This window comes from Tympanuchus pallidicinctus, unplaced genomic scaffold (assembly GCF_026119805.1).
Source record: "Tympanuchus pallidicinctus isolate F22 unplaced genomic scaffold, pur_lepc_1.0 scaffold12, whole genome shotgun sequence".
Taxonomy (NCBI): Eukaryota; Metazoa; Chordata; class Aves; order Galliformes; family Phasianidae; genus Tympanuchus; species Tympanuchus pallidicinctus.
In genome coordinates this window covers 12019959-12044472 of record NW_026294637.1, presented here as the reverse complement: position 1 = coordinate 12044472, position 24514 = coordinate 12019959, and the positions used below count along the sequence as shown (strand labels likewise).

The window sequence follows — 24514 nt, the reverse complement described above, 5'->3', positions numbered from 1 at the left end:
TTATCTTTGTTTGGAATATAGGTGATTGGACAAAATAATTATTCACTGTTTGCTTGTGTGCTTTGTATTTCTAAGTGTGAATGAGCTGTTTCATATTTCGTTTAAACAGTGCCCTGTAGAATCCATCAGATGGAGTGCTATGTAGCACACCAGTGTCTATGCCAAGGTTTTTCTTTTTTTTAGGCGTGGTTTGGACTCTGTTTCAAACTGATTATCTTTTGTTATCTTTTCACAGAAGACTCACTGGTTGCCGTGTCTGTAACTGGAGTTCTTAAAGCATGGGACCTATCTTCATCTTTGACCAGCATACAGGTCAGTTTGTGAAATGACAATTGCAACAATAACATAAACATAAAGATAACATCAAGTGAAGGTGCACTGAAGCAGAATATGAATGAGTGAAGATCTTATGACTATGATTTAATCCAGATTGATTAATTTTTTCTGTTTTTGAAGGCGCTACACTCTAAGTTTCTACAAAATCCTGAAAACTCATCCTTCTACTGCTATTTAGAATTAATTGGGCTATTGGCAAGTTTTTGCCATGGCATTGCAGTGTTCATATGTTTCCTTAGGCTATGAGCTCTTAAAAACCCACGCTTTGTACTCCCTCTTCATCTTTGTTACTTTTCTCAAAATGATTCTTTAGATTATACTTTTTAATATTTTTCATAGTACTGTCTTCACTTAGAAAATACTCTTGCTGCGTCAAGTGCTCAATTTGCCCATCTTCAGACTGCCTGTTTCTGTTGAGTTTTGTCAGTATCCTCAGCAGCAGTCATTTGACTTGCACAGATGCTAAAAGTCAAAAATGGTGTTCTGGGTTGGAGTCAAACTCTGAGGACTGGTTTCGCAAGGAGATGAGAGCATTATAGCTAAGTACTAGGGATTGTCATCAAAGTGGCAAAAAGTCATCAATCTTCTCTGGGGCATCCATAATACATTACTGCCTTATTTGACAAACTGCAGAGCATGCCACTGCACAACTTGTTAATTGATAGGATCAGGCCCCTCAGGACAGTCTGTCAAGTTTGATACTGTACAAGTGTTCACATGATATGTTTTTGACTGTTCTGCAATGTTTTGGGTCTTCCTTCTAACATTCCCAGGGGAAAAAAATACTGTTACACTGTAGAAATTCTGGGGAATGTAAGAACTGATCAGCACATAGCACCATACCATGTGCTTCCTTTATTTTACTGCCTGGGACTTTCTTTGTAAGAGAGGAGAGCGGAGTTGGTAAAAATCAAGTTATTGCAGATGCTTAGAGAATAGAATTTTAACAAATATTGTTGGATTGAATTGATATTAATATGAGGTGAAATGAAAGAATGGTTTGCCCTCTTACTGTGCAATGATTCTGTAACCAGCATACTCCTTTTCAGGGAAGTTACGATACCGGCAGTTATCTTTCAAAGCAGAAAATGTAATTTTTCAATCATTTAATCAATAATTAAAGTAACTCCAGTATAATCATAGATGAAGATCTGAGCCATGCAGAATGTAATTTATTTATACAGTGCTTGTGAACTCTGTCTTCCAGTCTTTTAATTAGGAAATATATGTTGTTTTACGTGATTTTTCAATAGTTTCTTTCTATTCTAAAAGTGAAAGTTAAGCTGTCTGGAATAAATCACAGCTCTGTTTTTTCCTTCGCTGCTCAAAGGAGAGGCAAAATGTGTGTGAAAAGGAGTCCAAGTCTCTGGACTGTATGAACTGCCGAGCAATACGGTTTTGCACTTACACAGAAAGGCTCCTTCTGATTGTGTCTTCCATATGCTGGCAGGTATGCTGTTGAGCATTATATTTGTTTGATTGTTAAGAACCTTGAAAAGCTGATGTAATCAATTCTGACATGTAAATGCTTCCCTTAAAATTAGTGCTTGCTAATTGTCAGATGTGTGCTGTCTTCCCTTCAGTTATCTTAACTGTCTTACTGAGGTTTTCATTTTAAGTATTCCTGCTTTAAAAGATTGATATTAAATCGGCTCTGTAGGAAGGGGATTATTTTCAGTATCCCCCAGTTTTAGAGCATTGGGTGCATTACAGCACACTCTGTGGTACATTAAAGATCAAACTGGTGTTGTGATATTTTTCTGAAGGTGATTTTGGACTATTAATGTCTAATTCAGGTGCCTCTGGAGGTGTGGAAAGCTGGAGTTCATAGAGCTGAGTCAGCTTTGTCTAACGCTTTTGTAGGGTATTCTTGAGTTTCCTCTTGGGCTATTTTGGAAAAAAAAACTGTATAAAAGCACTGATAATTTTCTTGTACAGAATGGGCAGGTTTTGCATGGAAAAATAGAGTAATATCCTGTTTATAAACTTGTGATGCTTTTCACAAAATGCATGTTTCTTAGAGTGTTTGTGTACTTATCTATATGGCTGCTTCAAACAGCAGATTATATGCAAGTGGCTTATTTTAAACTTCTGTTTTAATAAATATATACCTCTCAAGGAAAAGATAATCATGATATTACTGCTTAAATAGAAGGTTATGTAGCACGTGCCGTGAGAGAGACTCGCATGTATCCTTAGTGACTCAACTCACTTCTATGGTTATGAGAACACTGAGCAGATAATCTAAAAGTCCTGTGCTCCATATAAATCATAATAATTCTCATTCTGAAAGTTTTCCTCATGCCATTGGAGTAAGTTGTAGAATGTGGCTAAGAAGACTATTAGGAACATAGACAAAGACCATATCTTGCTTTGCCAAGTTTCTGTTTAAGATGGGGAGGCCAAAGGTAATAAGCTACTATTTTATTTCTAGTCTTAAAAACAGAAAAGCTACAAGAACTCTCCCAAGTAAATCTCCTCACTTTCAATTAATTTGTGGAAAAAAAAAAATTGTTGTTCAACAAACAAAGAAAAATCTGTTCTCCTAAAATCTGCTGAGATCAGCAGATTATTGGTTAAAGAATACATAAAGAAAAAGAACAGAAGCATTAACTGCATGTATCAATCTTCAATGTCATATTGTTATGTACTAAATTCATTGCTTCTACCTAACAGTCCAGTAAACATTAGTAATGAACACAAAGCAAAACAAACTAAACTCTATCTAAAATCCTCTAACATAGCAGAAGCCCTTAGTGTTTTTTGTTTTTTCAGTTTATCTTTCTGTTGTATGGTTTGATTCTGACATTATGCTAGTTTAATGTTATAAATATTGCTTTGGCTTTAAAAGAAGTAGTCGAACTACAGAGTCAAGATAATGTTCTTTGCATTGATTCTTTGCCTAAAACTAGCTTGAATGAATCTGATTGTGTCAATATTGTTTGTTTGTGTTTCACTCTTTTTTGGGACTTAGGTCTATGATTACTGTGATTTCTCTTTGCTGTGTACTGAGTTCTGTAAGAGTGGTCAGTGCTTTGCTGGTGGAGAAGTACTAGCAGCTTACAGGCTTATCATCTGGACAGAAGATGGTTACAGTTACATCTACCAGCTGCTAAACAGGTGGGCTCAAATGGGAAATTCACACAAAAAGTTCAGGTACAGGATGAACTTTGGGAGGTTTATTATGGAAAATCTCTGCATGTTGCAAGTGATCAAAAACCAGAACAAAAACACTTTGGCACTCAAAGATTTACCCTGAATTTGACAGCTCTCAGTCTTTGTTTGACACAGCAGGGGGCACAGGAATAAGATTAGCCATGTAGAACTTGGGCAGCTGGCGCTGTGATTTCACAAAGTCGCTTGTAATTGCTTGGTAACTTTTAATTTAACTTGCGGATCTTAGATGTTGCTGTTCTCCTTCCTTTAAAAAAAGAAAAAAGAAAAAAAGGCTTTCTAAATCTTTTCTTTCTGAATTATGCAGTGGACTTTCCAAAAGCACATATCCTGCAGATGCGAAGGTGCTGAAAGAAACTGTTTATCCTCATTTACTCTGCTTTACTGATGTGAAGGAAAATAAGGTAAATTCATAAAGATTTACAGTGAGATTCAAAAGCTGCTTCAATGTATGTTTGTAATCTCCAAAACTGCAACAAAGATTTAAGTGCTGTAAGTGTGGGTTTTTGACTTAAACTGCAAGGAAGACGTTTCTTCATATGAATGTATTTACTTATAAAGTTGGAGATGTTCGCAGTGTTGTCTTTAATTCTGGCTTATTTAATTTTTTCTCAGAAATCCTGCATTTTCAGATACAGGTGTTTCCTGCTTTTTAATAAAGAAGCAGAGGTTTCCTTTAAGTTAAAAGCACTCTAAAATAGCTTTAGAACCTTTTACTCTCACCTCTGCTTTAAAAAAAAAAAAACAAAAAACAAAAAAACAAGCAAGCAAAGAAAACGAGGTTATTTAATTCTTGTTCTAGTAAGAAATGCATACATGTTTCAGTGCATGCCTGTCCTGACTTGAACGGTTTTGAGTCAGTGACATCTTATATAGATTACTGTTATATCAAGCCTTCATAGTCGTCGTCATACATTTAACTCTTGCAGTGTGGGCAAACTGACAGAACTTACAGTGAATGAAGTTAAACAGGTTTTTAAGCAGTTTATGTAGATCTCAAATAGATACCTATTTTTCACTATTTCTCAAATATATAGGCTTTTTCTAGTGAGCTTTTGTTTTTGTTGGCAGCCAGAGACTTAAGAAACTGTTTTTGTTGCGTGCAAAAGTGGGATAACCGCTGAAGGATGCCAAAAGGTCAGATACCTTTTGGTAAAAAGAAAGAAATAGCCAAAATGCATGGTTTAGTAATGCTAGGGTGTTGCAGAAGGAAGCTCATATTTTTTACTTCCCCCAAATATGTGCATTTTTTAATAATGTCTGCTGCTATTTTCTAATATTTTTCCTCAAATATTTACCACCTAAATAATTTTTATAGTGGATTTGTTTTACAGGACACAGCTCCCTTGGTGACAGTCTGTTCTCATCTCTTTAGATTGTAACCTGAGTTGCATAAGGAGTTGCTTATTGTGAAATTTACTCCCAAACTTCAGTGTTGTATATAAAACGCATCCTGCTTATGGGGATGTTATTAAAATGTCTTCAAGGAGCATACAGCCTAGCTGTGTTGACACTATTAATTAAAGCTTCTCTTTAGAGGAAAACTGTGCTGATGATTGTTCAATCCATGCTACTCAGCATGCATTTTTTTCTGGCTTGTTTTTGGCAAGTCTCTTTGTGTTTGAAATGCAGCATCTGTGCTCCTGCATGCATCTTTCAGTTCAATTTCAGCCAGAAGGAGTCTTGATGTGGTACTCCAGGATGACTTCAAAACACAAAAAAGCAGCACCAATTTCCAAAGTACACTCCTGCTCTAAGTTAAAATGTCTCACAGGAAATACACCTGGAGTTTCCTATTTTCTTATTTTCTGGAAGAGTGTATTGTTTGATTTTTGATATTTCCAATGTCTTCTGATCTCAAACTTGGAATTTGAAATTCATTATTGCATTATTTTATCACCTCTTCCACATCAGGAGTTTGACTTACTGTTATTTTTGGCAGAGTTTCCCTTTTGTCATGGGCTTTATGAATGAAAGGAAGGAGCCTTTCTATAAGATTCTTTTTTCCGGTGAAGCTTCAGGAAGAATCACTTTGTGGCATGTTCCTGATGTTCCTGCATCTGCATTTGATGGTTCACCAAAAGGTTTGGTAACTCTGTGCTCTCAGTGCAAACTCTTTAGTTATGTCTGCAAATCATGAAAACTTGTGAAAATTCTTAATGGCAAAAATTGCTGTTTATCCATCCGCTGTGTGGTGATTCTCTGTAGGCAGCAGCAACACACCAACAGGGAGTGTCCAGTAATTGACACTTCTGTTTCATGTGGTCGGATGAATGAATATTCTATTTCTTTTCAATTTGCTCATAAGCACATATTTACCAAATGTCATGGAAATTTGCTTATTTGATCTTGCTTACGGTGTTCATAGACAGGTATATTTAAAATAAAGTATTTTAGTGAGATGATGTAACATGTTGGAGTGACAACCATTAACTCTAACCTAAAAGTGCAGGAGGGATAAGTTTAGAAGTGGTTGCGAGATGAAAAATACATTTTGGTTTTCTTTTGAGTTTAAACAAATAATGTTCCTGCCTTTTTCTCCCCACACTCTAGAAATCCCAATTTCAACAACATGGACTCTTCAAGATAATTTCAATAAAGCCCATTCAGTGTCAGAGGGCATTATAGATCATCTCTGTGAGTCTAAAGATGGAATTGAAAACGCAGTTGTGACTTCCTCTGTGTACATACCCGGTCTGGATAAGCTTGTGTGTGGATGTGAAAATGGGGAAATTTTCATAACACTAGGTCTAGAAACTGCAAGAGCAAGATTTCTAGGAAATGCATCTTTGAAAAGTAAGTATTAACAATTTTGCTTAACTATCTGAATGACGCATGGAAGACTTCATGTTTCTAACATTCCCTTCAGTCATCCCTTTAAACATTCGATGAAAGCGGAGGTGAGGCTCAGGATCTGAATGAGGAAAATAGATTATGATAGTCTTTGCAGCCTCCCTGTAGGTGACTTATCAAATCACTACCAGACGACTTGGTACTGCTAGTCCTATGATGGATGTGGGGATTGGAGTCAACTGGAATTAGAGTTGTGGGATATCACAGAGGCAGCAGTCATCTTTGTCATTTTCCCTCTGAAAGATAATTCCACTTCAGAAATAAAAAAAAAAAGATGCTTTCTGGTGGATGAAGGTCTGAATGTACATCTCTGCTCTCCTTTTTCAGAGAGAATGTGTCCACAATTGTTTAATCTGTTTAACTGTTAAAGGATGTTACCTTTCTTAAAACTCTTTAGATGAAAATTTAGTTGTAATTAGTCTTCTGAATCTCTTGATTGTTTTATGAAATGTATTGTCAAATATGGAACTTCTACTTTTAAAGAAGATAAGTAACTTACTGTGTTGTTTCAGGTAATCTACCTCATAAAGTTTTGAATGGTCATAGTAGCAGAGTTACATGTTTACTTTATCCACATGGTAATTCAGTAAGGTTTGATCCCAGCTGGCTGTTATCAGGGGGCCAGGATTCTACTGTGATCTGCTGGGATATATTTACTGGAAAAATCTTGCACCGATTTAGTCTGCAATCTGGTCCAGTGACAGAGCTATTGAGATCTCCAGACAACTGCAAAGTAAGTATACTTATAATAATAAATAATTTATAATAAATACACGTGCTTTTGCCCTGTGGCACTTGATCTTTGATTTGCAGTTGTTATTTACTTAATTGTTTTGTTTGAAAGCTGCTTTTAACTTCAGGGTGTTGATTTCGTTAATTTATAATTTCAGTGGTACAGAAAAATGCTAAAATGGTGATGGATTTAATTCTTCTTAACAGCCTATTCATCCTTTTTCACATCATGATTGTAAAATTGTATTTCAATCTGACAAATCTTTGTAAATGGTATGTATTTAAATACTTCACAAAGGGCTAGTTCAAGGTCTTAATGCTTGTAAGGCTCTTAAGCAATTTTTCTGGCATCTAGATAAACTGTATTTACCTACTTGGATGATGATCCAGTTCATTTATGGGGCTGATATTTTCCATCAGGTAAATTCCTTCATATCACCAAAAATTACTATGAGAACGACAGAATCACAGGGGTTAGAAGGGACCTCAAGAAACCATCGAGTCCAAATCCCTTGCTAAGGCAGGTACCTTACCATAGGACTCGCAGGTGGGCATCCAGACAAGTCTTGAATAGCTCCATACAAGTAGACTCTGCAACCTCTCTGGGCAACACCTTTTAGTGCTCTGTCACCCTTAACGTAAAGGTGTTCTTCTACATGGTAGTACAGAACTTCCCATGTTCAACTTTGACTGCTTTTACAGGCCAAGTACTGGTGTTTAAACTATTCTTACATTTGAAAAATCTAAAGAGGATCTAGGGATCTGTTTTACAGCTTGCCTGCTAAAAATGACTTGGAGATGTAGTCTGAAATTAAGCATTTTCCAATATTAGTATGTTCTGGGAAATAAATGACTAAATAACTTCCAGGCTTACGACAATGATATCATGACTTTTGATGCAGTATTGATAACAAAATTCTTCTGTTTTGCAGTTGCAGTATCATAGTGTAGTGTGCTGTGTGTGTAGTGATCACTCAGTAGCAGTTCTACACCTTCAGAAGAAAGTTTGTCTCTTACATGCCAGAAAGCATCTGTTTCCTGTGAAGAAGATAAAATTTGACCCCATTGAAAATCTGCTAATTGTTGGGTGTGAAGATGATTCTGTTTATGTTTGGGAAATTGAAACAGGTAATATCAGATTATTTGTTCACTTGAAGTTTTATCTGTGATGTTTATGAACATCTTAGATTAATTAGGGAGGTTAAAATTTCTATATTGTTCAAGGTACGTCACTAATATAATAGCTTACCTATAACTCGTTATATAGAGATTTAAGTCAGATTCTGATGACTGAATGATTAGCTGGTATTGCAGTGAACTGAACTCAGCAGTCATTCATAAATACAAGCATTTTTAATAGAGATTATGGTGTTTGAAGATGCTAACAGCCTCTAACTGTTCCATCTAAATTTTTTTCCTCTTCTAAAATTGATGGTGAAAACAGTATGTAATTTAGGTGGGAGAAATTGTGAAGTAGAATGTTTTCCTTGTTTCATACGCAACTAAGAAGGGTGCTTCAAAATCCTGTGAATAAGCTGTATATAAAAACTTGAGTCTGAGATGTCCCTAAAGGTCATTTAAATTTCATTGAAGATTCAGTTGCATTTAAAACTGTAGTAGAGCTTGGCAGATGTGACAAAGAACCATGGAACTTTTACTGTTTCCTTATTAATCTGTCCTTATCACTGCTATCATTTTAACTTGTTCTGCATCAGCTATTCTGTCTATCCTATACAATGACTAAAGCAGCCCAAGAAGTTAAAATGCTTCAAGGGAGATGATTATATGCCAGTTGCAATTTTATTCCAGTGTGATTAGATAATATCATACAAAAGTGCAGTGAATAATTTGTAAATCAGTGGGACTTAGTACCATTGGATTGTACTGGTACCAAGAATGCAAAAAGCAGTATGCATTGAATTCTCTCTTCTTTAGCCACGAAAATGGTGCTCGTTTGACAGGAAGTAAAATGGATGCTCACATATTACATATTCTAAATGGGTCAATTAAAATTATGTTAAATTACTCTTTCTGTTTCTTGTTGCCACTGGCTGGAATGCGGGTTGCAATCACTACTTTTAAAGAATGTGTGGAGCATAAGGGATGCAGTTATTTGCTGTAGAAGCCTATATCAACTTTCTTTTCTATTCCACCTCTGCACTGGTAGCTGAAAAATGTCATCTAAGCTAACCAGGATATACTTGCTTTAACGTAAATTAAATCTTTATTATGGGAGAACTTGAGAGGTCGTAGCATTGATCCTTGAAATTGGCCTGACCTAGATCAAGAACCGTATAGATACTTCAGTGTCACCCAGGCAGACAGAGTATTGTTTAGATGTATGAGAATGGTGTATCAAACAAAACTCAGCAGAAGCAAAGCCTTTTAATACAGTTTTCATCTGTCAATATTTGAACAGACAGATATGCATGTACCACTTGCAGAATTGTTTACCTGTGAGTTCCCAGATAGTTGGAGAGTACTCTTAGCAATAGCCTTGTGCTCAAATTCCATCGTGGATTTGAACATGGAATAGTTTTAGTAGTTCCTGTTGTCAAAAAGTGGTTTGGTTCTTTTTCTTCCTCTTCTGACTGTGCAGTTTCATGACTGAGGCTTTGCCTCTAAATGGAAGTCAGCAGAGGACCCAATTTTTGTGTCAGCCTCATTCATCACTGTTTGCATTTAAAAAAAAATACTGAACGCTGTTACTGTACTGGAGATAATGGATAACTGGGAAAACGGCCAATCTGCTTATAATTTGGGGATGTGAAATAAGGAATCTCTATGAATATTTCAGTATTTACATTGCTGTAGAGTCAGCAGTAACTCTGAATTTGACAAATGACTTCACAAAAATTCAGGGACTCTTAGTACCTGATAGTTGTTCAGCTATACCACTTTAGCTTCAGAGCTGTCCTATCAGGTCATTAAGAAAACAAATCCTTAAGCAAAAGAAAGCTTTTATTATATATTACAGTTTATCTTCCAAATTTCAGTGAGATACTGATGGCTGATACTTTTTTCAAAAAGTATTCTGAAGTTAAATTTAAGGCTCTTCTTAGCAAGTGTACTTTTGTTTCTCTTATGAGGTGGGAAAAACACTGTCATACAGATTAAAATCTAACCCAGCATTTGTGTGCAGCCTGTATCCATCTCTTTGTTAGCCTGTCAAAGATTTTATTTTTGCCTCATAAATGATAAACAATGGGTTGCCTATATTATTCCAAATAGTCATTTGAGGATGGCTTATGTTGAAACGCATTAAATGACAGAATGACAGAATCACAGAATGGACAGAGTTGGAAGGGACCTCAAGGATCATGAATCTCCACATGCAGAGGCCACCAACCTCCCCATTTAATGCTAGATCAGGCTGCCCAGAGCCCATCCAATCTGGCCTTGAACACTTCCAGGGATGGGGCATCCACAACTTCTCTGGGCAGCTGTTCCAGCACTTCACCGTCACATCCAACCTAAATCTCCCCTCCCTCAACTTAAAACCATTTCCCCTTGTCCTGCAGTTATCAACCCTTTCAAAGAGTTGATTCCCCTCTTCCTTGTAGGCTCCCTTTAGGTATTGAAAGGCTGCAATGAGGTCACCTCGCAGCCTTCTTTTCTCCAGGCTGAACAAGCCCAGCTCCCTCAGCCTGTCTTCATAGGGGAGGTGCTCCAGTCCCCTGATCATCTTTGTGGCTCTCCTCTGGACCCTCTTCAACAGCTCCCTGTCTTTTCTGTACTGCAGGCTCCACACTTGGACGCAGTGCTGCAGATAGGGCCTCACAAGAGCAGAGTAGAGGGGGACAATCACCTCTCTGTCCCTGCTGGCGACCCCTCTTTTGATAGAGCCCAACAAGGTTATAGTTAATTTCAAATTAACTTTCATCTTAAATTCATCTGAACTAGGGACATCCATTTATGCTTATAAATATAAGGTAGTAACTAGCAGCTAGTAGTTTAGGCTGTGTCTTTAATGTTTAGGAGAAATTAGGAATGAGTAGAAGGGCTTATCTTTTCTCCGTTGACTGCAAGGAGAGCATGAAGAAGAGGGGTTGAAAACAAATTACTTGCTGCTACTATTACAAGTCCCCAATAAGATGAACTGAATCTCATTTTAAGTACTTTTGATTTACTCAATGAAGTGAAATTATTGTAAGTTTAAATGTTGCTGCTGAACGTGCGTGTGGTTAGTGATATGGAAAATGAAATAGATGCTATGAACTAGTATTTGTGTAGGCAAACATTTTGCCTACATTTTAATATATGGATATGGTAAGTTCCCATTAAAGTAGAATATTTTCCATGACAATAAATATTGATCTAATAATACATATGGAATATTAATATAGCATGTTCCCAGGGTATGTTCCAAACTTGTGTGCTGGAAGATGAATATGAAAATCAATAACAAATTTTGTTCTAATTAAAGTGTAAAATATTTCTTCCAATAGCCACCACTTGAAGTCCACTTCAATAAGGAAATTAGCTGTAATCTATATTGCTCTTATGTTTTTCTGAGGAGTTGATATATTTGAGATTTTTTTAAAAAGGTAATTGGCATAAGATGTAACAACAGGATCATATTTTCTTTCTTGGTTAAAAAAAATCATGTGGAAACCTGCCAATGGAGCTACATCTTTGTCTAATACACACTGAGAGCAAGGAAATAGTAGATAGACTTAAAAGAGGGATCTTCTTTGTTTTGAGGTAGCAAAGCGATCCTCATTTATCGAAGGTAGGTTTAGTTTTTACTTGGATGTCATTTTTTTTCATCATTCTTGCAGAATGTACCTTCTAGTAATTTACTATATTTTATTCTGTCTTGGAAGTGTTGCTTTATTTTATTGTTCAACTATGTGGTTATTGTGAGTTTAAGACAGAATAAAATAGTTAAATCAGACCTTTTGTTCTGTTATTATAGCTATAGAGCAAGACTTTCTGCTAATGGCAATTATGATTTTTTACTAGCTTGCTTTTACTAGTTGCTTGAATTATGGGCTGTTGGGAAATAAAATTTGTAACGTAATGCTTGACTATTTTGTTTATGACTAACTTTACATCTGAAACTATTTATGGATCTGTTATCTTTTACTTGTGCAATATTCTGTACCATTTATTACATGCAGGGCAATTTTATTAAAAAGAGAGAAGCAAATAGCCCTCACTTTTTAAGTTAAAACAAATTGCTATGAAAGAGTAAAAACATTATTAAAAGCAATGTAGGTAGTCACGTAACTAAGATGTGTGTTTGAAGGGAAATCTCTTGCATCATATACATGCAAGAAACCTTAGTGATATTTTCTCTGCTGTTCTGTTCCATTTCTGTCACTTCAGCATTATGTTAATTCTTCATATAGTGGTAAGTGAAACGCTGTGATTGCTGCTTAATGGAAGTTGAGTCTGTATGCTGATATTTGACATGAAAAGTCTGCATAGCTGTTTTTTTGAGTAAACAGAAGTGGTAATGAGACTATGTAATTATTTTCCTTAAAGTTGTCCTGTTCCCACCAGGAGGACATCAACGCTGACTGTATTTCACAGCAGCGTTCCATTCAGTTATGAGACCGTGTCTTAAGGCACGAAGACTTTATGGAATGGTGTTGTAGACCAAGCTTGTTTCACATTGACTGACAGACAGACTGGAACGTCTTCAAAAGCTGTTCAAAGTTAACTTGTGGATATCTGTGGTCCAACATTTTTCCATCTGGTGCCAACAAGAAATCTTCCAAGTTTGTGATAAGCTCTGCCAGAGTTATATTAGCTGCAGAATACGTGGTGTTTCCTTTCCTTTTTGTAAGCTGACCCTCACTTAGTATTTCCGACAGCTTTACTCACTCAGAACAAATTGATTAAACTGTTAAAAAAAAAAAAAACAACCCTAAGATTTAGATTTCTTCTAGTGTCTGTAAGGATATAATCTGGACATTTTTAATGAAACTCTCACAACTGTATCAAAGTAAACTTAATAACTGACTGTACGTTTGTGCCTAGGCAGTTGTAGAAGCAACCATAATTACAATTCTCTAACCCTTTTGTCCTTGTAAAAGTTAGTGATTTACAGTCTCTTTTGATATTTTTCATTTTCATTCTTTTCTTTCCATCTCTTTTTTTTTTTTTTATCCTTAGGTCATCGGTCAGAGCTATGTTTGAGTGGATGAGTATGGCCTAGCTGATAAATCCCATGGTTGCTTTTCATATGCTAGAGGCTGTGGTACAGCTAGTGTCAAGATCATAGCAGTCAAACTATTTTTTTTCTTTTTTCCTCCAATGCCCTCTGCATAGCTTGAAGATCCTGACTGATACAGAATTCACTTTTTAGATTCCTTGGTAACTGCATCTGGCAATGTTTTTGTGAAGCACCATGTGTTCAGGAAAAAAAATACTGCATGGTGCCATGTTACTGGGTGCAAAAAACAGCCTATAAATATAAACTATAAACTTAGAAATCTGTTTGCTCATTTACTTTCTCCTGACTAATGTATTTTTGTCTCTAGGCCTTGTGCTTATGGTCAGAAGTTCAAATTGCTTGCACTTGTGAATGTAAGATGCAGTAACTGTAAAATTGTTTTGTTAGGTAGAAGGCACCAGATTGGTCTCTGTGCAGTTCATGTGGGCAGGGCAATGAACTTGATGTAATTGATAATAAGACATTGGTCTTCAGAAGTGGTAAATGGCCAACTTCTGCGATAGGTGTTACTTGACAGAAAAGCCAATCAAGTCTTTTTTTATCAAATCCTTGTTGAACTTTTGGCTAGCAAAATAATGGTAGTATTATAAGCAAGTTATTTAAATAAGATTCACCTTGTCAGATGTGCATCTGTGAATAAGCTCAAAGTCTGCTTGCTTATACAAAAACTACTTACTTCACTTTTTCTGATATTAGAATAAATAGTCATTTGATTTTTCTAATAATGATGTAAAACTGTTCTATTGCACATAATTTCATCAATCACTGTGAAACTATAAAGAATAGCCGTTATGAAACTGTGGCTCTTATATTAAGTGTTCTTTGCAATATTAGGTGTTTATTGAGGACTAAAAAGCTTATTTCTTTCCTGAAGGGAACTTTTAGCATTTGGAAAAAGGCTCCAGTGATTTTAGCTCTTCTGTTCTTAGTTTGTGTTCTGACCTTCAACATTAACAGTTGAGGCAAATACCATGTGGGCTGAGATCTTCACTTCCAGTCTGCCCTCTTTCCTTTCACGTGTAAGAGGTATCCTTGGAGAAAGGGACACCTTGCAGGCAGTGATTTAACCTTGTTCATGCTGATGAACTAGAAAGAAGATGACTTCTTTGGCCATAAGTAAGGAAGTTTATGAATTTGCAGTGCAATGTTAAATAAATTCTGGTTAAAAGAATGTTTCTCTAAGAAAGCATCTCTGGGCAGAAATTTGTTGCTAAAAGTCTAACAGTGCAAATGATGGTGTAGTAAGTTGGAAAGTGATGTATCAACTTCTTCCCAGTGCCTGACTACTTTCTTGGTGAAGAACTTATTCCTAGTATCTAGTTTGGACTTCCCCTGATGCAGCATTAGTCTTTTCCTCATCCTATTGCCAGTCAGAAAACAGATCAGCATCTCCCTCTCTACTCCTCATCCTGAGGAAGACGAAGAAAGTATTGATGGCACCCCTCAGTGTCCTCTGCTCTGAGCCTGACTTACCAAGCAAAGACTTAAGTTCTTTTCTAAAAGGCAAATGATCAGGAAACTTCTATTAGTTACCTTCTTTTGAAAATGTGAATGATTCAACATATTTCATAAAAATGAAAATACATATGCATTGAAGAGTTTTTTATTTTGTAAGGCTTGAACTTAAAACTTTTTTTTCTTTTTCACGTCATCAGGCAAGAGTAAGTAAGCCTTGTGTCAGTCGGTAGCATGCACTTTAACATTTTATAGTTGTCTAAATTTGAGTCTTTGTTCAGTAACTGCTTAGAGATGCAGAATAATAAAAGGTACTGCAGCTTGGATGAATATGTCTCAGAAGTTTGGTTTTGTTCCTCAATCTAGGGAAGCTAAAAACATGCGTTTATGTAGAGAATGATGATGTATATTCATGCGTCATGAGTCCGTGTAGACTTAATGGATATTCAGTGGAGTAATGCATGGAATTAGCTATATGTACTTAAAAGAATTCTTAACAGTTGATAGCTGCCATTTCTTGCTTGGCCATTGTAGTTAGAAGAGTTCAACTGTATTATGGAAGACCTTGATTCTAGACACTGAGAGGGTGGCCTTCTTTTTCTTGCTCCGTTTCACATGGCAAAGTAGAAATAGAGTAACTGCCTGTGTATCTCCTGTTCATTTCCTCCTTTCAATCCATCTCCGTTCATTTACCGTGTTTCAGCAATTCCTGTTATAGGGTATTTTCCTTTGCTGTTTACGATAACTTAAGCAGAGTCAAGAAACAAATGTGAATTTTAATTGCTCTTCTATCAGAGTATTTTTTCTGCAGCAGAATACTTGAGACAACTATTATTTTGAATAACTGCTCTTTTTTTTTCCTATTATGTAAGCCTATGCTAAATATATAATATTTCAGAGTCTTTCTTTACATTGTTCTCAATTACTATCTTTGATTAAAAGACATTCTGACAAGTTCGTTAATGCAGGTCTGAAAATGTCAGCGATGTTCAGCAGTTGGGCTGTGTGATGTAAATCCTCAAAATGAAAAAAAATCACAGCAGTGTCTGCCAAGTCTGTTTTCCTCTATTACTCTACGTGATCCTCCAGAACACTCAGTGCTGAAGTTCTAGAAAAATATCCTTCTACAAATAAGTAGATTTGAGGAGGATGGATTTTATTTGATCTATGAAGACTACCCTGAAAGTGATGCCTCCTATGTTATTATATGGAAGATTACCCACAACGTCAGAGGTGGATTCTGGTGGGATGGCAGTAGAGATTGAACCTTTCTGTCAGTATGCTGTTACATTTTGTTGCTGTGCGATAGATGGCAGCAGAGGGACAGTTTAACAAAATGACATCTGCTTCAGAGGCACTTCCACATCAAAGATGTGAGATTGCCATTTTTTTCTGCGTGGAGGAATTCGCACATTGACATTCGTTGAGTCTTGCTTAATGAAGATGGAGACCAAGCAGTGCTATCTGCACACTGAGGCAGGGGGTGGTGCATGTCGGCAGTGAAAACAGCAACATAAAAGACAAGCCATGTTCTGGAAGCTAGGTAGATTTTTGAGTGCAGCATGCAGGTTCTTGTTCTTAGTTGGAAAAAAAAAAAAAAAAACAAAAAAACAACAACAACAACAAAAAAAAACCATAGCTAATAGTGGTGTCTGTAGAAAGCAGTGTTTTGTAGCTGAGAATGTGCTCTATCCAGCCATGTTACTATGCTATTTGCATCTGCTGTAGTTTCCATGGAAATAAATAGGAGGTATTACTTTTGGAACAATCTACATATATTTTTTTTAGACCATATTTATTAGGCTTGATATTGGTTGGAATGTATATTTTTACTTCTGAAGAGTTTGTTCCATCTGATTTATGCTATGTGATATTAGCAATAGAACTAGCAATTGAGATTTTTTCCCACGCTCCCAAGTGAAGTGCTGGAACGGTCTTGAAGGAGAGTAGTAAACTTGTTTAAAATAAATAGAAATCTTGTGAGGAATGCAATATTTGTTTTTCTGATTCTACTAGATAGAATAGAAAATATGTGGTTGGAAGTTTTTTAAGATGATAAAGGATGGAAAGTGTCATTGTGATTCTGTGAAAGGAGTATCTTGACAGAAAATAAAACACTGAGAAACAGCTAATACTTGGCAGGTGATACTTGGTCCGAAATGTGAGATGTTCTTTGTTTTGGACACTAGTAAATTTAAAGAAAAAGGTTCATTCTTGACTACGTGTTCTTTTAGAATAAAATCAATTCTAAAACCATTTTTAATGCACACAGATTACTTATGCTATGAGACTCAGTTGAGTCACTAGGTCACAGTAGCACTGCAATACTGAGAATGTCTTTTCAATACTTGAGCTGTGACAGCGAACAGAAAGCAGTGGAGCCTGATGATATGGCAGGTCATGTGATGCCAGTGAAAGCCTCGTCTTGCGGCAGCATAATATGCATGACCTCCCAGCAGAAATGCATTATTCAGTAAGAGCAGAATCCAGAGAACTGCACAGATAGCACTAACACCCAGAGACCCAATTTGTACTACTTGGTCCAGAAGAAGAATAAGATGTTGTAATAGTCTCTAGCTAGTCACAACTAGTGGTCCAAAGCTGCCCAGGAGGATGAAATACTCCACTCTTGTCTGTTCAGGAGACTTGGTTGCCATGGTCACAGTCTGAGAGAGACTTTTCCTGTATTTTGTGTGTGCATTATGGGGTCACAGCAGTAGTGATGCTGCTATGCAGAAAACACTATCTTTTCTCATTCATCCATTGTCATTTTATACTTCCCAATATAAAATTTCTAGGTTTTCTTTATTTAAAATACAAGTTTGGGACTTGTGTCACTTATACTCTTTCCTACCACCTTGCTCTTGAACTTCCTTTTCCTTCATATCTGGAGAACATTTCTGTAAAGACTGTTTCTAGAATAAACCACTTAGCTACTGTATTCCTTTGACTGTGTGTGGTGTGGTATATTCAGGTTCACCAGCAGCTAGCAAAAGCCTGTTTTGTGTATTTGAAGCTCTAAGGCATGATTTTACATATTATTTATTAAATTTAATACCAGGACCTGAAAATTCTTTTTATTTACTGAGGATTTATTTATCACAATCTAAACCTTACAGATTTATTGTTATTTCAAAGTATTTAATATTTAGTGAATTGCACAGATAAAGCAATATAGAAAACGCAGGAAGATGTGAGACTTCTAGAAGCAGATAGCAGAGAAAGCCAAGCTCTCTACACTTGAGAGAACTATTTTTATGTTGGGTTTGGTCGTCCTGTGGTCCAAACATTGCAGGAAGTTGTTTGCATGCTTACAGAGGCCAAAATAATATTAAATGAATAACTGTATTATTTCTAAATACGTTAATAATTTCAAGCATATTTACTCATGCAAGTCTAGTACAGATTCCATAATCCTTCCTTGATCCTGTGTGTACCTATGTATGTAGGTTTTGCTCCTGAAATATTTAAATATTATAATGTTGGAAGCTTTGCAACTGGTAGGGTTTTTTGTGTGTGTTTTTTTTTGAAGTACTCATAGGCGGTCTGACTTCAAAGATCTTAGAAATGTTGCTTTCCTTACAGTTAATATTCGCTTTTGTAACAACCTCTGTCTCTGGCTGCAAATCCTGAGGCAGTTGAATAAAATGAGATATTAAAAGGAATCAAACCTCATTTTTTTTTTTTTTTTTTTTTCCTCTGTGACATTACAGAATAATCTATGGCACTCAACTGAGTTGTAGTGGACAAAGAGTCAGTTGCATTGCTTTTTTCTGCCCTGAGTATAGAGGCTCTTGGTCACATAAATAACTGAAGTGATGCTACAGTTAACAGAGATGGGTGAGTTTCAGAGAAATAATTTGTGATAAAGAAGTTTTATACACACAAACGTGTGGTATGAGATCCCTCAATCCCAGTCCAATATTTTTTAGCAGGTGTTACTGTTAGAACTTCAGTGTTACATGGTTGTTTTTTTTTTGAGTAGCAGTGAAAAGGGAAATTCATGTTGTATTACTTGAGGCTACAAAGAATTCAAACTTAAGAGAAAAAACATTTCAGGATATAGTAGATATTTAATACTTTTATATCTTTCCCATGTTTTATTTCATCTATTTGTAGGAAATGAGTAATTACAGTTTAATTCCTATAGGAAGTATATGGTATATAAGAGCTTCTTTAAAACATTAGGGCTATTCCAAAAGTAATGCCTCCTATTTTATTATGTTGGCCCAAGACATCAGAGGCAGGTGATGGTGGTATGGCAGTAGAGGCTGAACCTTTGCACTGGTATGCTGTTACATTTTGTTGGCATGTGATAGATGGCAGCAGAGAGGCAATCTGACTAAATGGTGCCTGATACAGAAGTGCAGGTGAAGCAAAGGGGTGAAACTGAATTCCTTCATATAGTAAAATAGCACCCACTGACATTCATCACAGTTTGCTGAATGTTTCTGGAGACCAACTTGTGGATGTGAGGTGATGGGTGGTGCATTTCAGCAGTGGTGACAATAACATGAAAGTCAAACAGTGTTCTGGATGGCCATGCAGATATTTACGAGCATGGCATGCTGGCTCTATGCAGTAATCACTGGTAAAAATGCATAGATAACAGTGGTGACTGTTGAGAAATGTTTTGTGACTGATGTGTTCTGTCAAACAGTGTTATTGTGGTTTTTGTATCTTTTGTAGTTTCCATTTATTTACACGGAAACTACAAAAGATACAAAAACCACACTATTTTTGAAGTGATTTAAAACTATTCAAGATTAGTTTGATACTTAACATTAAAGCTGTATTTATTGAACTGGTAACTAACATACATGCTTCCTTGTGTCATGAATAACTGTTTCAATTGTTTATAGTTAAATGTTCTGCAATCTTCAGACTGATGTTTTCTTCTAGATTGTTATGAAAAATACGTGGGGAATCTTTCAGCAAGGCCATGTCTAGGGCTAGGGTTGGACTGAGAAGGCATTATGGAGTGCTAGGTTAGAAGAAATGTTAAAGATCCAGTTACAACCCCCTTGCCATGGGCAGAGTTGTCACCCAGTAGATCAGGCTGCCCGGGCTCTGAATCCAACTTGGCTCTGAATGCTTCCGAGGATGGGGCATCTACAGTCCTCTGAACAGCCTTTGCCAATGCCCAATCACCTTTGAGTAAAGAATTTCTGCCCAACATCTAACAAATCTCTCCTCTTTTAGTTGAAAGCTGTTTCCTCTTGTCCTATTTTTGTTAGACCATGTAGAAAACCAGTTCTCCTCATGTTTATGAGCTTTCCTCACGTACTGGAAAGCTGCAGTCTAAGCTGAAGAAGCCCAGCTCTCTCTACCTTTCTTCAGAAGGGAGGTGCTTCAACCCTCTGATCATCTCTGTGGTTCTCTAGATCTACTTCAACAGTTCCACATCCTTCTTGTTTTGAAGGCTGCAGACTGGACACAGAGGCCTCAAGAGGGCAGAGCACAGGGAAACAGTCCCCTTCCTTCCCTGCTGCCACCCCTGCTTTGACACAGCCAGGACACTGTTGGCTTTCAGACTGCAAGTGCACACTGCTGCCTCATGCTGAGTTTTACCTCTGAGAGGACACTGAAATCTTCCTCCACAGGGCTGCTCTCAATGGACTCTTATCCCAGTCTGTCCACATATTTGGGACTGCTCTGATCTGTGTGCAACACCTTGTGCTTGGCCTCGTTGAACCTCATTACGTTCTTGGGAGCCCACTATACAATGTGTAAAGAAGAAGAAAGAAAGCTCTAATTGGGCATGTAACCTAAAGCAGAGGGAATCAGGGCAAATCTGTGTGGCTTTCAGTCTATCTGACTGACCCATGAACAGTCCAGGACCGTGGAAGAGATGTTCTGCTGTCTTCAAACAAAATTAAACAATCTTGCTCTGTTTAGTAATGTCAGCCTCCTGCCCCATGGCTGGCTTGATAGCATTTAATTCCCTTGCACTAACCTAGGAAATCATATGAAGTGTGGAAAAATACAGCAAGAAGGAAGTAAAGAGAATTAAATCACCTGTCAGAAGTTAATTGGTTTTAGGCCCTATGATTTTTTCTTTTTCATTGGCTGCAATAAAAGAAGCCTAAAATAAGGAGCTGTCATTCAGCATATGCTACCTTTTTTCTGATTCACTCACTGGGAGGAATAGGGAAAGTATGGTAAGAATGAAAAGTAAAACTGAGGAAATATCTGGAGAAGAACAGAGACAAATTCTTCTAATTAGAGAAATAGCACTTAAATCTATTTATAATATGGATATGATGCTTAAAGGAATCAGATTCTTTATATCCACACAAGTGAGGAAACAATCCTTTAAAACCTGTATTTGTATTCTGGGCTTTTAATCTAGTTGTGCTGTATTTGTGTTTATACTGTTTAAAATGCTTCAGAGGGAAAAAGTTGAGCTTTCCCTTGCTGTTTGTAATTTAGAACACTAGAGGACAGCACTGAAATATTACATAAGTATTACTGTTTGCACTGTTAATTATGTACATAGCAAAGGCTTGAGGGAAGAAGACAAATGACAGTTTTGAGCAAGTCGTATTCTAGAATTCCTTTTCTCCTTTTGAAAAGTGCATCTAGCTTCTTACAATATACAGAATATCCTAAGTTTCCTGAAGTTTAAGATATTTGCTGCAGTAACATCTAAAGAAGTTAAGTTTTTAGTGTTTTTTTTAAACAGTGAAACAGAACATACTTTTCTAAGATCTAGAGAGTAAAGATTTAGTTGGCTAATCTGTAAGTGTAGTTTCATGACTTGCATACTCCTGTGAAATATACTAATATAAATTGCCTTGTGAAAGACTGTAGTTCTTAAAAAATCACAACTTGTGTTTCTCTAGGCACTCTGGAACGGCATGAAACAGGTGAAGTAGCAAAAGCAATCCTTTCTTCCATTGAAGAGTCAGAATACTTAGTGGCGGATTCTCTACATCCTGAATCTCAGGAGTCTAGAAGAAATAAAAATGTTCAATACAAATCCTCCAGCTCTTATAAGCGTGGTATGATCTACAATCTTACTCAGACAGAAAAATCTTCAGATAAGGTAAGAATGAAAATTAATGTGTGAGCAAATAATTGTGATCCAAGTTCCTTAACTTTTCACCTTCCCTGTGTAGTCCTGCATTTGTGTTGTGTAGCCTTGATTTTAAGTTTGTAAAGCCTTGCTCCTATTTGTTCAGTACTATTACGTAGAACAAATTGCTGAGCACAGTTTGAGCATATCTCCTTACAAACCTAAATTAAGACTGCATCTATGAGTCATCAGAGCTATTGCATGTGCCAGTTCAGGTGGATGAGTCTTGGGAAAAGTCTCATATGTCTTTTCTGCTCTTCTACAGAGGCCGATTTCTTTTGTTATCCAATGGTAGCTTTTACTTGGTGTTTGTTTTGTTAACTATGGAGAACAGAGTGAAAGTGCCTTTCATTGATGTTGGTGCAATTAACTTGACACTTTATTGCTTAAAAAAAAAAAAGTTCATTGTGTGAGATATTGGGCCACAAATGTATATATCAATCTTCAGGAGTGATCTGGCCAGGAAAAATACCTATATTTCTCTCACAATTTTTCACTGATATCATTAAACTAAATAATTGCTACAGATAGAAAAGTTACACTATTGTGTTTTGTTGTTGTTTTTAAGCAATAGATGGAAACACCTTACTGTAGCTACTACTAATGTACCATTAAATCCGAGAAAACTAATAAGAGATACTAGAAAATGAGAAATAAAGTTGAAAGTGCAATAGTAATTTTTTATTTATTGCTTAAATATGTATATTTTTAATTGTTATTGTAGATATTTTAAAAGACTGTGTTTGCTCAATGTAAAACCAGATATTAATACAACCTTGGTTTTGTTGCAATCTCAAATACAATATGTATAACCCTTATTCAGACTGAAAGACGAATGTTGGTACCGTTTCTGACACTTAGTTTGTATACCAGGAATTAAGTATATTTAACTGAACTCTTGATACAAAAGAATCTTAAGAATGGGACTTCAACTTTGCTTGTTCAAACGTAGTCCTTCTTAGTTACTAGTTTTTCAGGATGGCTTTTCCCTGCAGTAAAATTGATGAAGCCATTGAATGTAGATCAAAACTACCTTCTCATAAACATGGGAAGATGAGAAATGCTTTACTTCGACTCATATGTGGAAACAGCTTTCTGAATGGTTTCTGTCTTTTTCCTTCTTTAAATAGTGTTAAACAAAATACTAGATTTTCCAAAAATCAGTTTGATAAGGGATGGCTTAATCCAAGTCCTTATTGTAAACTTTCTCTTCTGGTCTTTTTCCTAATTGTCCTTACAATTTAAATATGCCTTTGAGTTTATAATTGTTCAACTCTTTATATTTCTCTTTGACCTTTTACTAATCTTAGTCTGATTTCTAAAGTTCTTTTTGATCCCATTTTCTGAAAAGTCTTATTAAAGCATAATCCTGCTGAGCATGTTGTGGGGCAGATGGTGTGCTAGTTGGCCATTGACACAGAATCTGATCTCACTGTTACTTTAGTTAAAGGAATAATTTCTTCTAGCGTTTTCAAAGAGAAATAACAAAGTTATAATAGATGACTTTGGAGCAGTGTTTTGGCTGTACATATTATATTTCAATTTTCAAATTGCATGAGTTTAACAAAGTGTTTAAGAAAAAGAATGTGCTGTTCATGGAATATGGGAAAGTAGTTTTTGGCAAATTGTGAAGTGAGGAGTTTAATGTACTTTGTGGATTACCATGATTTTAAATTTGAAGTAATGTCACAAGAGGTGACAGAGTTGTAATAATTTATAGCACTCTTCTTGATCAGGCATGTGTCTTGACTGCTCTGAATTTGCAATGAAATATTCTATTTTCATCTTTCAACTTTGTTCATTAGTTATCTTGCCCTAATGAAAACCCCTTAGAAAATATTATTGATGGCTCTTAAACTTCCCTATGATTGACAACATACTTTTTTTTCCTTTCACCTTCTCTTTTTTGTCCTTACAGTCATGTTAGTCTAATTCCCTAACAAAGAAATGTCTGTACTTGGAGAAACAGCATTCATCAAACTCTGCCACTATTTGCATCCAGCATTTCATCTCACCTCCAACCCTGTTAGACCAGATTCTGTAGATTAGTGTGGGAGATGCTGGTGGTCAAATGTATAGGATGTAGCCAACTTGAGCATAACAATTAAGTGAACAATGGAAGTCTGCATAATGTTATTCTAGAAACCTGGTATGGACTGCACAAAGGGACCATGTGGCTGCTTATAGTTGAAGCTGTTTTGTTATGAAGTCCAAATCAAGGGCTTCTTAAGAAAAATACAATTTTTATAGTTCTTGATCTGGAAACTTTTTTCAGTTTTTTTCCAAGTGTTTGTATTGACTTTTTTGAACCACAGCATTTTAACATCTTTAAATATATCCTTGAAATCTGATTTCATGAAGCTAGTGGAAGTTCCATGGATATAAGTGAGTTCAGTGCCTTCATGCCATATTGTATACAATGTCCTCTCAGATTAAACTATCATGAAAATCTGAGATGCTTTAATATGCATGTATACAATCAATATTTCATTATCCATTTGCTTCTCTGACAAATTGTATAATAGGAAGTTAACATGCTAAATTGATAATAACACTCCAATTTTACCAAAAACAAACAAATTCCACTTCAGTCTGCATAAAAATTCATTTTCAAAGACTTATGTAACAGAAAATGTTAGGATTCCATCTATTCTGTCAGGTCAGCATTATGTTTGTAAGAAATATTTACTTTGTACAGTGAT

The 24514-nt window shown here is 36.2% G+C and overlaps 1 protein-coding gene across 8 annotated transcripts in view; it reads left to right on the top strand.

Annotated features, from left to right (window-relative positions):
• The window catches only part of WDR72 (WD repeat domain 72), a 106312-nt gene that overhangs the window by 15916 nt on the left and 65882 nt on the right, over positions 1 to 24514 (top strand). For 7 of the 8 annotated variants that reach the window (XR_008203661.1, XM_052671590.1, XM_052671586.1 and 4 more), the window contains 9 exons: positions 236 to 312; positions 1667 to 1786; positions 3311 to 3456; positions 3818 to 3914; positions 5453 to 5594; positions 6064 to 6306; positions 6876 to 7096; positions 8028 to 8223; positions 21580 to 21782. Coding sequence is in view for 7 of the 8 variants with exons in the window: in XM_052671590.1 (XP_052527550.1) it covers positions 236 to 312; positions 1667 to 1786; positions 3311 to 3456; positions 3818 to 3914; positions 5453 to 5594; positions 6064 to 6306; positions 6876 to 7096; positions 8028 to 8223; positions 21580 to 21782 (1445 nt within the window). In the remaining variant the exon portion in view is untranslated. The remainder of the gene's footprint in view (positions 1 to 235; positions 313 to 1666; positions 1787 to 3310; positions 3457 to 3817; positions 3915 to 5452; positions 5595 to 6063; positions 6307 to 6875; positions 7097 to 8027; positions 8224 to 21579; positions 21783 to 24514) is intronic. The other variant, XM_052671591.1, reaches the window with a different exon arrangement.